We start from the raw sequence: 12,992 nt of genomic DNA, 5'->3' as shown, positions 1-12,992 counted from the left end.
CTCCGCCAGCTCCTCCCTCTGCGGGCGGCGGCGGCCGGCGCGCCCTGGGGCCGCGGTGCCCCCCGCAGACCGACCCCACGCGGGCGGCTGCAAAGGAACAGCGAGGGCCAGGAGGTGGGCGCACGGGGGACGGCGGGCAGAGCTGCCAGGTAGGAGCTGGAGAAGGGCTGGCACCGAGGCTTCGGGCAGCAGGGAAGGGCAGGCGGGGCGCCGCGGTCCGGCCTCCTCACACCCTGACCACCAGCATGCACTGGGCGCCCCAATTCTCCTGCCTCTGGACCCGTCTCCTCTGGTTTTAGGCACCTGTCCCTGGGCCCATGCGCCTTCTATGTTGACCACCGTCTCCATACCACTTCTTGGGCTTAGGTATAGAGTCCGAGGTCTTGATCTTCCTTTCTGCCCAAAAGCCTGCTTGGGCTCCCTAGTACCCAGGCAAGCCAAATTCACCTGCTCTGCCAATGACCACCTCTCTGGGACTTAGAAATATGCTACACTCTGAACACACCTAAACAAACTGTGACCCTGCCCTTTTGGCCAGAGATTAAGTTACTGACTCCACTTCAAATTTGCCCTTGTAGGCTCCACTGTGGTGCCGGGGCCAGAACCTGCAGACCATATTTCTGGGCTCCATGCCAGACTCAGCCCACAGGGAGCCTCTGCAGCTCCACCAGGGTCCATAATACCATCGGTTTTGTTTTAACCATAGGCAACCTGTGCCTGAGAGTCTCTTCCTTCTCAGTGCACACAACTTGCTCTGCCACTTCCCAACTGGCGGACCACACTGTCACACCAGGTAAGCCCCCGCTAACCTGTATCAACCTATCCAAGTGCCTCTCAGCCCCAAGCCCAGCTGTCTACTTCCTCAAAAACAGTCAGGACCACTGCTGTGAGATGGAGGGGGGGATTCGGGGGGGGGGGGAGTGTTTGCGAGCAGAGGCAAGCTGCCCACGCGTAAGTGTTCACACACACACATGCACACACACGCACACATATATATGGCACTCCAGTCACCTAATTAACGTGGAGAAGAAAGAAGTCTGCCCTCCCGAAGAGCAGGTGAGCTAGAGACCCTAGCACAGAGGCGTTTATTCTGTGCCTGCTGCAAGCGTAAAGAAGCACCAGTGACAGGGACCAGTGGCAGCCACACAGTTCCACTCGAAAGCAGCCCTCCTGGCAAACTGCGACATCCTAGAATGCGCTCTTTCAGCCACCAGCCCATCCAATTCTTAGAAAACCCAAGGGGCCATGGGAAAGCTCCAAGGGGAGAAGCGCGATTTGGAATCAAACAGACAACCCTGGAGGGGTGGGGAGGAGGGGGGTGGTCCAAGAAGCCTACAGCATGGAAATCCGGCTGCATACATACACAGGAGAACAGTGCAGAAGGGAAAGCTTCCTGTAAACTGCATCCAGGACCTTCTACCACACACCTGTGCCCAGGTCGGCTGACCCCTACTCTCTGTGACTTTAAACAAGCCTCTAACCCAACCGGGGCATCAGGACCCCAGCCTGCACCATGCCGTTAACAGACAGACACAAGCCTAAGTGATAGAGGTTAACGGCGTGGCAAGCATTTTTTTGCTGCTCAGCCCAGTGGTACATCCGCCCATCGGGCTATAAGAGCTGGCCGGCTTTGTGAAAACAACACGCTGCTTATGTAACACTTCCATCCAACAGGCTTCCAAACACCTTCTATATACCTGGCTCCGGAGAAAACGGCAGGAGGCAAGACAGACAAGCTCCAGAGCAGTGCAAGGCGAATTTAAGACGACCACCGGTGGTTAACACAGACCGCGCACAAGGGTCCAAGAAGACCAACCCTCACGGGCACCCCGGAGGGCTTCTTAAAGGAAACACCTTGTACTGTACCGGTGAGGAGCCAGCACGGTGGCCACTCTTAAGCCTACAAAGCCTCTAGTCTACTCCAGCTTCCTACTCAAGTTATGGGGAAGTCGGTACTGCAAACAGCCTGGTTTTTCAGGATCCCAGGATTCAGGAGGGAGGTTCAAAGTACTGGAGGTATGTATATAGGGCTGGGGGCGGGGGGGGGGGGGGGGGGGGGACTAACGCTCACCTGTAGGCTTGAAGCCTCCACAGAAAGGCATTTCCAAACCAACTTACGACCAGTGACCACGCTGCAAATGAGCTTTCTAACCACAAGTTGGACCACACCCTCTCCACCCGCAACTCCCTGAGCAGCCCACTATCCCGGCTTCTTCTGGAGATCAGCATGAGTAAAACCACCCAGGAGCTCCGCCGCAAGCCCCAGCCCATCACCTCCAAGGTACCAAAGAACTACCTTTGGCCTGCCTGGTTTCACAGCTCTGGTTTGTCATAGCCCTCCACCCACCCTGGCCCCTCCAGGACCCTCCCCATCCCCTCCTACCTGATCTTGTGGCTACCCCTGCCTGCCGCGGGGCCACTGATGTCGTTTTCCGGCTCACCATCCCTGTCCCGATCTTTCTCCTCCTGAAGCCGCTGAAGCAGCAGTTGATGAGGGAGGCTTCGGAGAGTGGGCCCGGGAGAAGCTGCCGGCTGCGCTTCGCCTTTCAGGTTAATATCGCTGGCGGAGCGCTGTAAGGGCCGAGGGGATGCCAAGCCACTCGGGCCCGCCAAACGTCGCCGCTTTGCATAGCTGGGGGTCTCCCTGAATGGCACTGGAGCGGGGGGACACAAGTTAGACTCTGAACTAGACTGGGGTTTTTTGAGGTGTTTTTTTTTTTTTTTTTTGAGACAGGGATTCTCCATGTAGCTTTGGAGCCTGTCCTGGAACTCACTCTGTAGCCCAGGCTGGCCTCAAACTCACAGAGATCCGCCTGCCTCTGCCTCCCCGAGTGCTGGGATTAAAGGCGTGCGCCACCACCGCAGCCCAGCTTGAGATTTTACAACATTCCTCCTTTTCCTCCCTCCAAACCCTCCCATATGCCCTTCCTTACTCTCTTTCAATTTTATGGCCTCTTTTTTCATTGCTATTACATACATATATGTATAGACATATACATTCTTAAAGATAAGCAGCTCAATACACATAATGTTACTTATATGGACGATTTCAGGGCTGGCCATTTGGTATTAGATAACGAATTAGTGTGCTCTTCCTCTGGGGAAGACTGTTTCTCCCACTCCCAGCATGCCTCAGTTGCCCTGTAGTTCTTTCTATAGGGCAACTGATCTTTTAAAACTAAAATACTTGGCTAGAAGATAGCTCAGTCATTCAAGTGTTTTCTGTGCAAAACTGAGGACCTGAGTTCAATCCTCAGCATCCACAGAAAAGGCCAGGTGGTATGTTGGCATGCTCTTGTAATGCCCTCACTGGGGACGTGAGGACAGGCAGATCCCTAAGGCTCACAGGCCAGCCTGCCTTGCATAATCAGTGAGCCCCGAGCCTTTGGACAGCCTGTCTCCAAAATCATGGTGGGTAGCTCCTGAGGAACAACACCCAAGGTTGGCTTCTGGCTTCAACACACACATACACACGTCTACCTGCATATACATAAATCTACACAGAGAGAGACAAATGAATAGATCTGAATAGATCTAAAATGTGTTCTAGAGCTGGAGTGATGGCTCAGAGGTTAAGAGCATCGACTGCTCTTCCAGAGGTCCTGAGTTCAACTCCCAGCACCCACATGGTGGCCCACAACCATCTGTAATGAGATCTGGCACCCTCTTCTGTGTACATAATAAACAAATAAATCTTTAAAATAAAATGAAATAAAATGTGTTCTAGGAAGTGCCCCTTCCCAGGACATCGGAACAGTTAGCCACATTAATGCAGTCACCACTGGGTGACCCCACCCCAGGCATCCTGTCTCCGACCCTAACTTTAAGGTTAGAAGCTTGCTCCTCTTTTCAGCCAGCTAAGGCCTTGGAATAGCCAGATCTGTTATCAGAACTTCCCACTTTACAAGGGCTGAGGATAAAGCAGGCGACATGTGACAGATCTCAACAGGCTACTGCTATGTGGGACTCTGTACTATTGACTATAGCCAGGGAACTAAAAAAGACAGCCTAGAATCAGTAAACACCCTAAAAAGAGTCAGGCAGTAACTATTTCAGGCTCTGCAAACCACAGTCTCCACTGGCATGTCTCAAACTCCCGTCACAGCAGCATGAAAATTGCCACAAACAGTATGTAAACAAATGGGCTTGTCTATGCTCCAATAAAACTTTACTTTAAAAACAGATGAGATACCGAGCTGTATGTTATGTAGAAGAGAATCACTTTAGATCCAAAGATATAAATACATTCAAAGTTAGAATATTTTTGTTTATTTTGTTGTTTTGAGACAAGGCCTTACTATTTAACTCTGGCTGTCCTGGAACTCACTATGTAAACCAGGCTGGGCCTCCAACCCACAGAGAACTGCCTGCCTTTGATTCCCAAGGGCTGGGATTAAAGGTATGTGACACTATGCCTGACTGAAGTTAAAATGTATTTTTTTAAAAAAAATAACATGTAAATAGTAACCAAAAGAGCTAAGTAGCCATATTAATATCAGACAAAATAAACTTTCAATGAAAAAAAAAAAGGCAAGCCTGGGAAGATAGCTCGTATATTAGAACGCCTTACATACAAGCATGAGGACCTGAGTTCGATCCCCAGCACCCACATAAAGTCAGTGTTGTTGAATGCAATTATCCGAGAGCTGAGGAGGAAGAGACAGGAGACCCCCAGGGGCTCATTGGCCAGCTAGCCTAATCTAATCAACAATCCAGTCCAGTGAGAAACCATGTCTCAACAAGCAAGATTCAGGATGACCCTCCAGGAATATCCCTGGAGGTTGACCTCAGGCCTATACAGTCATACAAACACAACTACACAAAGACATACACACACACACAAACACACACAGACACACACACACACACATATCCTACTGCGCGCGCGTAACGAAAGTCAGAAAAATACATCATACATTATACATCGGTAAGGTCAGTTCATCAAGAATATTAATTATTAACATATATACACCAAAGAGCGTAAATGCAAAACATATGAAACAAATACCACTGATTAAAAAACAGAAATAGTGGGGGGGGGGGGGGGCGGGGATAGCGCATGCCTTTACTCCCAGCACTGGAGAGGCAAAGGCAGGAAGATCCATGCAAGTTGGAGACCAGCCAGGGCCTTCATGACAAGACTTTGTCTCAACAACAAGAAAAGCATCAGCACACTGGACGTGATGACACACACTTTTAATCCCAGCACTAGAGGGAGAGGCTGTTGGATCTCTGTGAGTTCGAAGCCAGCCTGGTCTACATAGTGAGCCCCGGGAGAGTTAGAGCTACACAGAGGGACGCTGTCTCAAAAAGGAAAAGGTGTGTTGTGGGGAGATAGCTCAGCCATGAGGAGCAGCTGTTGCTCTTGCAGAGGACCTGGGTTCAATTCTCAGCACCGACATGGCAGCTTACAACCATCCATCACTCCAGTTCCAGGGGATCCGCAAAGCCCTCTTCTGACCTGTGCTGGCACCAGGCACTCACATGGTACACAGACATACATGCTGGCAAAAATCTTCATACACATAAGTAATGCAAGAAGCCAACATACTTTTAGCTAGACTGACTTCACAAAAGATTTTTAAAGGAGAGAAATGATAAAAAAAAAAAAAAAATTGCTTTTCCTAATTTCTTTTTTTTTCCCCCTTTGGTTTGAGACAGGGTTTCTCTGTGTAGTTTTAGAGCCTGTCCTGGATCTCACGCTGTAGACCAGGCTGGCCTCGAACTCACAGAGATCCGCCTGCCTCTGCCTCCCGAGTGCTGGGATTACAGGCAAGCACCACCACCGCCTGGCTACTTTTCCTAATTTCTATACAAAGAAGAAACATGCACCTTATTGCTAATTTCAAAGATTAAACCCTGAATTGTTCAATAAAAAAAAAATTTTAAAGACTTATAAAAAGTCGTGTGTGTGTGTGTGTGTGTGTGTGTAGCTAAAATCAGAAATGATTTAGGGTATTGTTGCCAATCTTTCAGAAATAAAATACAAAATGATATTATGCACAATCATTTGCCACCAAATTAGATAAGCTAAATAAGCAGACAACTTTCTTTTTAAATCCACAAGTTACAAAAACTGACTTAAGAAGAAATAGAAAATCTCAAAAGACTCCAAACAAAGAAACTGACTGAGAAGTCACAACCTTCCTACCAACAACAGAAAAGTGGTAACGGATGGCATTGCCAGAAACAAGAAATCAACATCAGTCCTTCTCAAACTCTTCCAAGAAAACCGGAAAGAAAAGCATTCCTAACTGATTCTGTATTATAGATACCCAAGCTAGACAAAGCAATCCAAGGATAAAGACTTCGGTGACCAATGTAATGCCTCAATAGAACAAAGGAGGAAAACCAACATCTCTATTTGAGAAACCATCGCTAAAAATCCAACATCCTTTAATGATAAAATATCAGAAAGCTGGAACAGAAAGGAACTTCCTCAACGTGTTAAGGGGTCTTTATAACCCACCGCTAACATCACACTCAATGGTGAAAGGCTAAAAAGCTTTCCTCAAACATGAGGAGTAAGGCAGGACGCCTGCTTTTGTGATTGCTATCCAATATGGTAGAGAAGTTCAAGCCAGAGCACTAAGGGAAGAAAAACAGATGAGGCTGGGCACAGTGGCACATGCCTCTAATCACAGCCCTCAGTAGTTAGAGGCCAGCCACGGCTACATAGTGAGAATACCTCCAAAATGAAAAGAAAAGGGGCTGGAGAGATGGCTCAGTGGTTAAGAGCACTGGCTGCTCTTCAAGAGGATCCGGGTTCAATTCCTAGCACCCATGTGGCAGCTCACAACTGTCTGTGATGCCAGTTTCAGAGGATCAGACACCTTCACACCAATAAATAAAAATAAACACACATGAAATAAAGTTAAGTAAATTTAACAAGAAAAGAATACGAGGGAGAGAGAAAGGAAAAGAAAAACAAATGAAATGTATCCAAATTAGAAGAAAGAAGTACATCCATTTGCAGACAGAATGATCCTATATATAGAAAATCCCAATAATGCACCAAGAAAGCCGCTAAAGCTAATAAGCAAATACAGAAAAGCTTGTACAAGACCAGTGTACAAGAGGTTACTGTTGCTATACACCAGCAATGAATAACCAATGAGAGAAGAAAATATCCCTCAACAAATACTGCCAAACAACTAAAGATCCGCACAAAAACAGATTCTGAACTCACGGTTCATACAAAAATTAAGCTACAATTGATCGGTGACCTCAATATAAAGGCTGAACCCATGAAAGTCAGACGAAAACTCAGTGGCTGGTAGAGGGGAAAATGTTATTTGGATGCCATTAAATGTGGTGCTTCTCACACTTTCAATTCCACCTGGACAAACCAACATCTACTGTAAACTGAACTGAAACTAGAAATTGTACCAGTTAGTAAACACTGACTTTTAACCAATCAAAACGGTATTTCTTGTCTTGCTTCTACAAATACCTTAAAGTGTCTCCCTTCTCCTGAAAGGTTTAATTGGCCCTCTATTCATGAATTACAGACTAAAATTGAAACACGCTTCAGTTTTTCTTTTATCGGATCTAATATAAGAAGAAACAAAGACCTTATTGGAGCCACACAGGCGCAGTCACCCACTGAGCCTGGAGGTCACCCTTTCTAACCCCTCTCGTGCTCTACATTTTGTGGGAAATTCTCTGAGTCTATTGGAGAGTATTTTGACTCAGAGTGGCTCCTGAAGTCATACTGACTTCTGAAGTTGAAATAAAAGCTGTCCTGGGTCCTGTAGGGAGTCTTCGAGTGTCTTAACTGGATTTAATGAAAAGGTCTCAGTTGGAAATTCCCAGAAAGACGGGAAATAATAGGTTGTTTAAATCCAGCAAACTGAGACTCCATCTCAGAACTTGTTCTTTTCTAGACAAAGGGTAAATCTTAGCAAGAAAAATTACCAGCTTGGAAATCACAGTGTGTGTGTGTGTGTGTGTGTGTGTGTGTGTGTGTGTGTGTGTGTGTGTGTGTGTGTGTGTGTGTGTGTGTGGTGTCTTGCTTCATAGCCCAGGTTGTCTGTCTGTCTGTCTGTCTTGCTTCATAGCCCAAGTTGGTCTCAATCTCTTATCTCCCAACCTCTGCCTCCAGAATTACAGCATGTATCACAATCAAATTCTTTAGTCTGCTTTTTAACCACTGTTAGACTTTGATCAAACTCTTGAGCTCAGAAATAAATAAATGAATTCCTGTCTAAATTAAAAATGTTTTGCTGCCAGGCAGGGTGGCACACACCTTTAATCCCAGTGGATCTCTGAGAGTTCAAGGCCAACCTGGCCTACAGGGCAAGTTCCAGGACAGCCAGAGCTGTTACAGAGAAATCCTGTCTTGAAAAACCAAAGCACACACACTTTGCCTTTCTCATAGGTTCCAACCTGAGCTCCAAAGTAATCTAAACACATTGATAGGACCTGGTTGTCACCATGAGGATCATCCCCATGGCCACATGCCCCCATGGAGTCCAAATTCAAGCTACATATGAATTAGAAAAAGCTAGGAACCTACTGAAAGTCATCCTAGTGTGTTTCTTACCCATGCTACTAGTCAACCAGACCTAAGGACAAAAGAAAAATATCTTACTGATTTCAGAGTGCACGAGGTAATTTGGGGGTTGGTTGGTTTGTTTGTTTGTTTGTTTGTTTGTTTGCTGTGGAGATAAGGTCTCACTGTGCAGCCCTGGATGGCCAAGAACTCACTGTGCTCTGCCTGCCTCTGCCTCTCAAATGCTGAGATTAAAGGCCTGCAGCACCATGCCTGGCTCCTCAATTTGTTTTTAATCCTAAACTAACTTTGGGACAATCCAGAAGGCCCCTGTAATGTTGAAGAGGTACTGAATTAATTAAACTTGTTTGATGTGTTACACTGTATGGGAAGCATTGTCATATAAGTAAAACTAAACCTCTTTTGTGGTAGGGGGTGGGGATAAGCACAGGACACCCCTATACAGCCCAAGCTGGCCCCAAACTTGTCATTACCCCATCTCAGCCTCCAGTGCACTAAGACTATAGGCATATACCACCCAGACACCAAATTGTAAACAATAGTTTCACATAATTCCAAGATACAAATGTTCTAAAAGTATATAAAATTCCTGGAAATTGGACCTGTCTTGGTACAATCCAATCAGTCGTAAATCTGATTGTGGCAAACTCTTATAAGCTTGAAATCATCAGATTTCAACCATAGATGTTTTGAGTTTTGCCAAGTATACAATTATGATTACCATTCTTCTCTAAAAGTGCATACAGTTAGCTGCAACCCAAAATTATTTCTCCTTCAAAGACACTGTTGGGCTTAGAAAAGTCCTATGGAATATAGGTTTCCAGTAACTTTAAGATCATGCCATTAGCTTGGGAAAGAATGTTCAGAACTGTAATGAGGAAATGAAATGAGATGAAAGCCAGGAATGGTGGCATGTGTCTGAAGTCACAAGTAGTTCAGAGGCTGAGTCCAGAGAGGCGCTGGAAGCCAGGAGTTCAGGGCCAACCTAGGCAATATAGTAAACGCTGACAAGAGGCGGGGGCAGGAAGAGGAGGGAAAGAAAAAGGAAAAGCAAATGAGAGAGAAGGGAGGAAGGAAGAGGGAGAAGAGAAAAAGAGGAGATCTGAGAAAGACTAAAGAGGAAGGGGAGGAAGAGGAAAATACCTGTTGGTTTGTTGTGACTACTAAGTCCCAAGCAAAACAAGAATTATGGACGTGAGCCTGGGATCATGCTGCTTCACACCTGCCATCCTGGCACTCTGAAGCTGAGGCAAGAGGATCACTGTAAATGCAAGACAAGCCTGGACTACAATTTTATGTTTAGTTGAATTTTTTTTTCATTTTAATTTCCTAAATTTAAGAAGCATGCTTTCCTTTTGCACTATCTGTGGCCCACTGGTTTACTTTTTGAAAATTAAAACTGAAATGTTCACTGAGCGGCAGTGGCGCACGGCTTTAATCCCAGCCTTCAGTAGGCAGAGGCAGGTGGATCTCTGTGAGTTCAAGGCCAGCCTGGTCTACAAAGTGAGTTCCAGGACAGCCTGGGCTACACTGAAAAACCCTGTCTCAAAAAATAATAATAATAATAAAACAAAACAAAAAAACTGAAATATTTACTTCTTCTTCCCGCCTGACCTTTCGGCATTGGAAAAGCTAATCATGGATATTTTTATTACATGGTAATATATTATCTGCACAAGTTCAATAAGAAACCGTTCTATTTTTAATAGAGTACAATTGGAAAAACTGACTTCTATTACCAAGGCATTAGAATGTGATTTGAGAATCTGCATCGGATGCCAACCTGGAAGAACTGTTCCAAGCCTTATTGTGAGTAAAATGTCATTTCCTGCCAGGTTTCCTCCAGAAACCTGAAGGTATTTGAAAAACCTAAAAAAACAATCAGTTACTACAAGGAAAGTCTGAAGTTCGTCTTGATTTTATTTCTGAGCCTTGAAAGACTTTTAAAAGTCCAAACTGGGGCTCCTTACCAAAACTTTCAGCAAAACAAACTTAAGAGCCTATGTGGCTAACTACTTTTTTTTCTTTTTTCTTTTTTTCTTTTTTTACTAAATGTCTTCTTGTGTCGTTATTGTTGCTGGGAGACAGTCTAGCCCAGGCTGGCCTCAAACTCAATTTCGCTGAGGATGACTTTGAATCTCTGGTCCTGTCTCTACTTCTAGAGTGCTGGGATTACAGATGTGCTCTACTGTGCTTTGATTACAGATGTAACTGCTTTACTCAGTGCTAGTGATGTAACCCAGAGCTCTGCACAGCTGGGTAGGCACCCTACCAACTTAAGCTACAGGCCAAGCCTTTCCTACTAAATTTGTAGAAATAGGCTAAGGTTCCAAGACTGGCAGACATGGCAAGAGAGAAGAAAATTATGCTTCAGAGAAAACTGCAGGACACTGTTCTAAAACTGTGGGCCTGCTCACTGTTTTAAATTATTATTATTATTATTATTATTATTATTATTATTATTATTATTATTATTATTAGCTATAAACTGAACTGGATAGTGATCTTCTATATTCCTCCATCTGAATTTTTTTCCCCACTTTTCCAACTTAGAATCACTAAGAACAAGAACTGCTCATTCCTGAAATTCTGCAGCTGGAAAGAGACACCTTGATGCAATTCCAGAGGACAACCATACCAGAATACTGGCCACCAAGGGAGGTCAGCTGTCACCCCAGTGCCAGAAATATAAGCATGTGAGAGGCAAGCCAGGAAACACATTTTGAGCTCAACTCTAAAGTCTTGGCTAACTTCTTTCTGGACTCTGACTGATTTTGTTTGTTTTAATGATTCACCTTTGCTATGCTTTTGTTCAGTAGAAATATTATTTTGAGCTGGGTGGTGAATCCCAGCACTCAGGAGGCAGAGGCAGGTGGATCTCTGTGAGTTCCAGGACAGCCTGGTCTACAAAGTGAGTTCCCGGACAGCCGGGGATACACAGAGAAACCCTGGAGAGAGAGAGAGAGAGAGAGAGAGAGAGAGAGAGAGAGAGAGAGAGAGAGAGAGAGAGAGAGAGAACGAGAACATATTATTTTGAGCCAGGCATAGTGGCACACACCTTTAATCCCAGAGGCTAGTGGATCTCTGTGAGTTAGAGGCCAGCCTGGTCTCCATAGTGAGTTCCAGGATATAGAGATACCCTATCTCAAAAAACAAAACAAAGCAGTGTGTGTGTGTGTGTGTGTGTGTGTGTGTGTGTGTGTGTGTGTGTGTGTGCGCGCGCGCACGTATATTGGTTGGTAGAATCCTCAGCTAAGGACCAACTCTAATCTTGGGCATCTACCTGATAGTCATTCTAATTCTCCGGTGTGCTACATTTTTTCTAGGGTCCCAAATGTGTCTTCACAGCCATCCACAGTATGCTAAGAACAAAAATGATATCAACAACAACAAAAATCTTCCACATCTTAACAGGATGATTGGAGTCCAAGACATCTAGCCGTGACACGTATTCCCAACTTCTCGTCAAAGTGGACAACTATTTTTGTTTGTTGTTTTTGAAAGTGCCAGGCATGGTGGTACATGTCTTTAATCCCAGCACTTGGAAACTCCCTGTGAGTTTTAGGCCAGCCTGATCTACATAGTGAGTTCCTGGCCAGCCAGGACTACACAGTGAGATCCTGTCTGAAAATAATAATAATTTTTTTAAAAATCATCTCACTGAAAAAAAAAATAGCCCAATGAATGGAAACACATGAACTATGAACCAATGGCTGAGGGGCTCCCAGCTGGATCAGGCCCTCTGAATAGGTGAGACAGTTGATTGGCTTGATCAGTTTGGGAGGCATCTAGGCAGTGGGACCAAGTCCTGTGCTCATTGCATGAGTTGGCTGTCTGAAACCTGGAACTTATGCAGGGACACTTGGCTTAGTCTGGGAGGAAGGGACTGGACCTCCCTGGACTGAATCTACCAAGTTGATCACAGTCCTCGGGGGAGGACTTGTCCTGGAGGAGGTGGAAATGGAGGGTGGGCTGGGGGTAAGGGGATTGCGTGGGAGGGGGGAGAATAGGGGAACCCATGGCTGATATGTAGAACTGAATGATATTGTAAAATAAAAAATATATATCAAAAAAAAGTAAAAAAAAAAAAATCATCTCACTGGGATGCCGGTAACGGGAGTGGCTCTGGTACTTCACTTCCAAACAAAGCAGCATCCATGTTGTCTCTACAAAGGCTTGACCTCTTGTTCCGTCCTACAGAGTACAACCTCCATTTGGGAGCTACGGAATACTCAAAACTCTTTAAAACTTAAGCATCAGTGATGTGACCTTACATTTGGCAATGGATTCTTAGCTACAACATCAAAAGCATGAGCAATTTTTTTAATTTTTTAATTTAAAAAAGAGGGAGGAGGAGGATGACAAGGGCCTATAGTCCCTGCTACTCGAGAGGCTGAGGCAGGAAGATCACCTGAGCCCAGAATTCAAAACCAGTCTGGGCAAGAAACAAAGCAGTACACGGTAGCTTTTTCCTGTA

At 45.4% G+C, this 12,992-nt stretch overlaps 1 protein-coding gene and 1 long non-coding RNA gene across 5 annotated transcripts in view; one reads left to right on the top strand and one right to left on the bottom strand.

Moving 5' to 3' along the window:
* The window catches only part of Shank3 (SH3 and multiple ankyrin repeat domains 3), a 62,014-nt gene that overhangs the window by 36,585 nt on the left and 12,437 nt on the right, over positions 1 to 12,992 (bottom strand). For all 4 annotated transcript variants that reach the window (XM_076556612.1, XM_076556613.1, XM_076556615.1 and 1 more), the window contains exon 11: positions 2,384 to 2,654. In XM_076556612.1, coding sequence (XP_076412727.1) covers positions 2,384 to 2,654 — 271 coding nt within the window. The remainder of the gene's footprint in view (positions 1 to 2,383; positions 2,655 to 12,992) is intronic.
* On the top strand, positions 2,474 to 12,468 carry LOC143269805 (uncharacterized). The gene is made up of 4 exons (XR_013046549.1): positions 2,474 to 2,550; positions 10,225 to 10,324; positions 11,069 to 11,176; positions 11,842 to 12,468. It is a non-coding gene; the product is annotated as an uncharacterized LOC143269805 (long non-coding RNA).

The sequence above is a fragment of the Peromyscus maniculatus genome, chromosome 20 (assembly GCF_049852395.1).
Source record: "Peromyscus maniculatus bairdii isolate BWxNUB_F1_BW_parent chromosome 20, HU_Pman_BW_mat_3.1, whole genome shotgun sequence".
Classification (NCBI taxonomy): domain Eukaryota; kingdom Metazoa; phylum Chordata; class Mammalia; order Rodentia; family Cricetidae; genus Peromyscus; species Peromyscus maniculatus.
The sequence above is the reverse complement of the archived record's forward strand: the minus strand, read 5'-3'. Positions and strand labels throughout refer to the sequence as shown.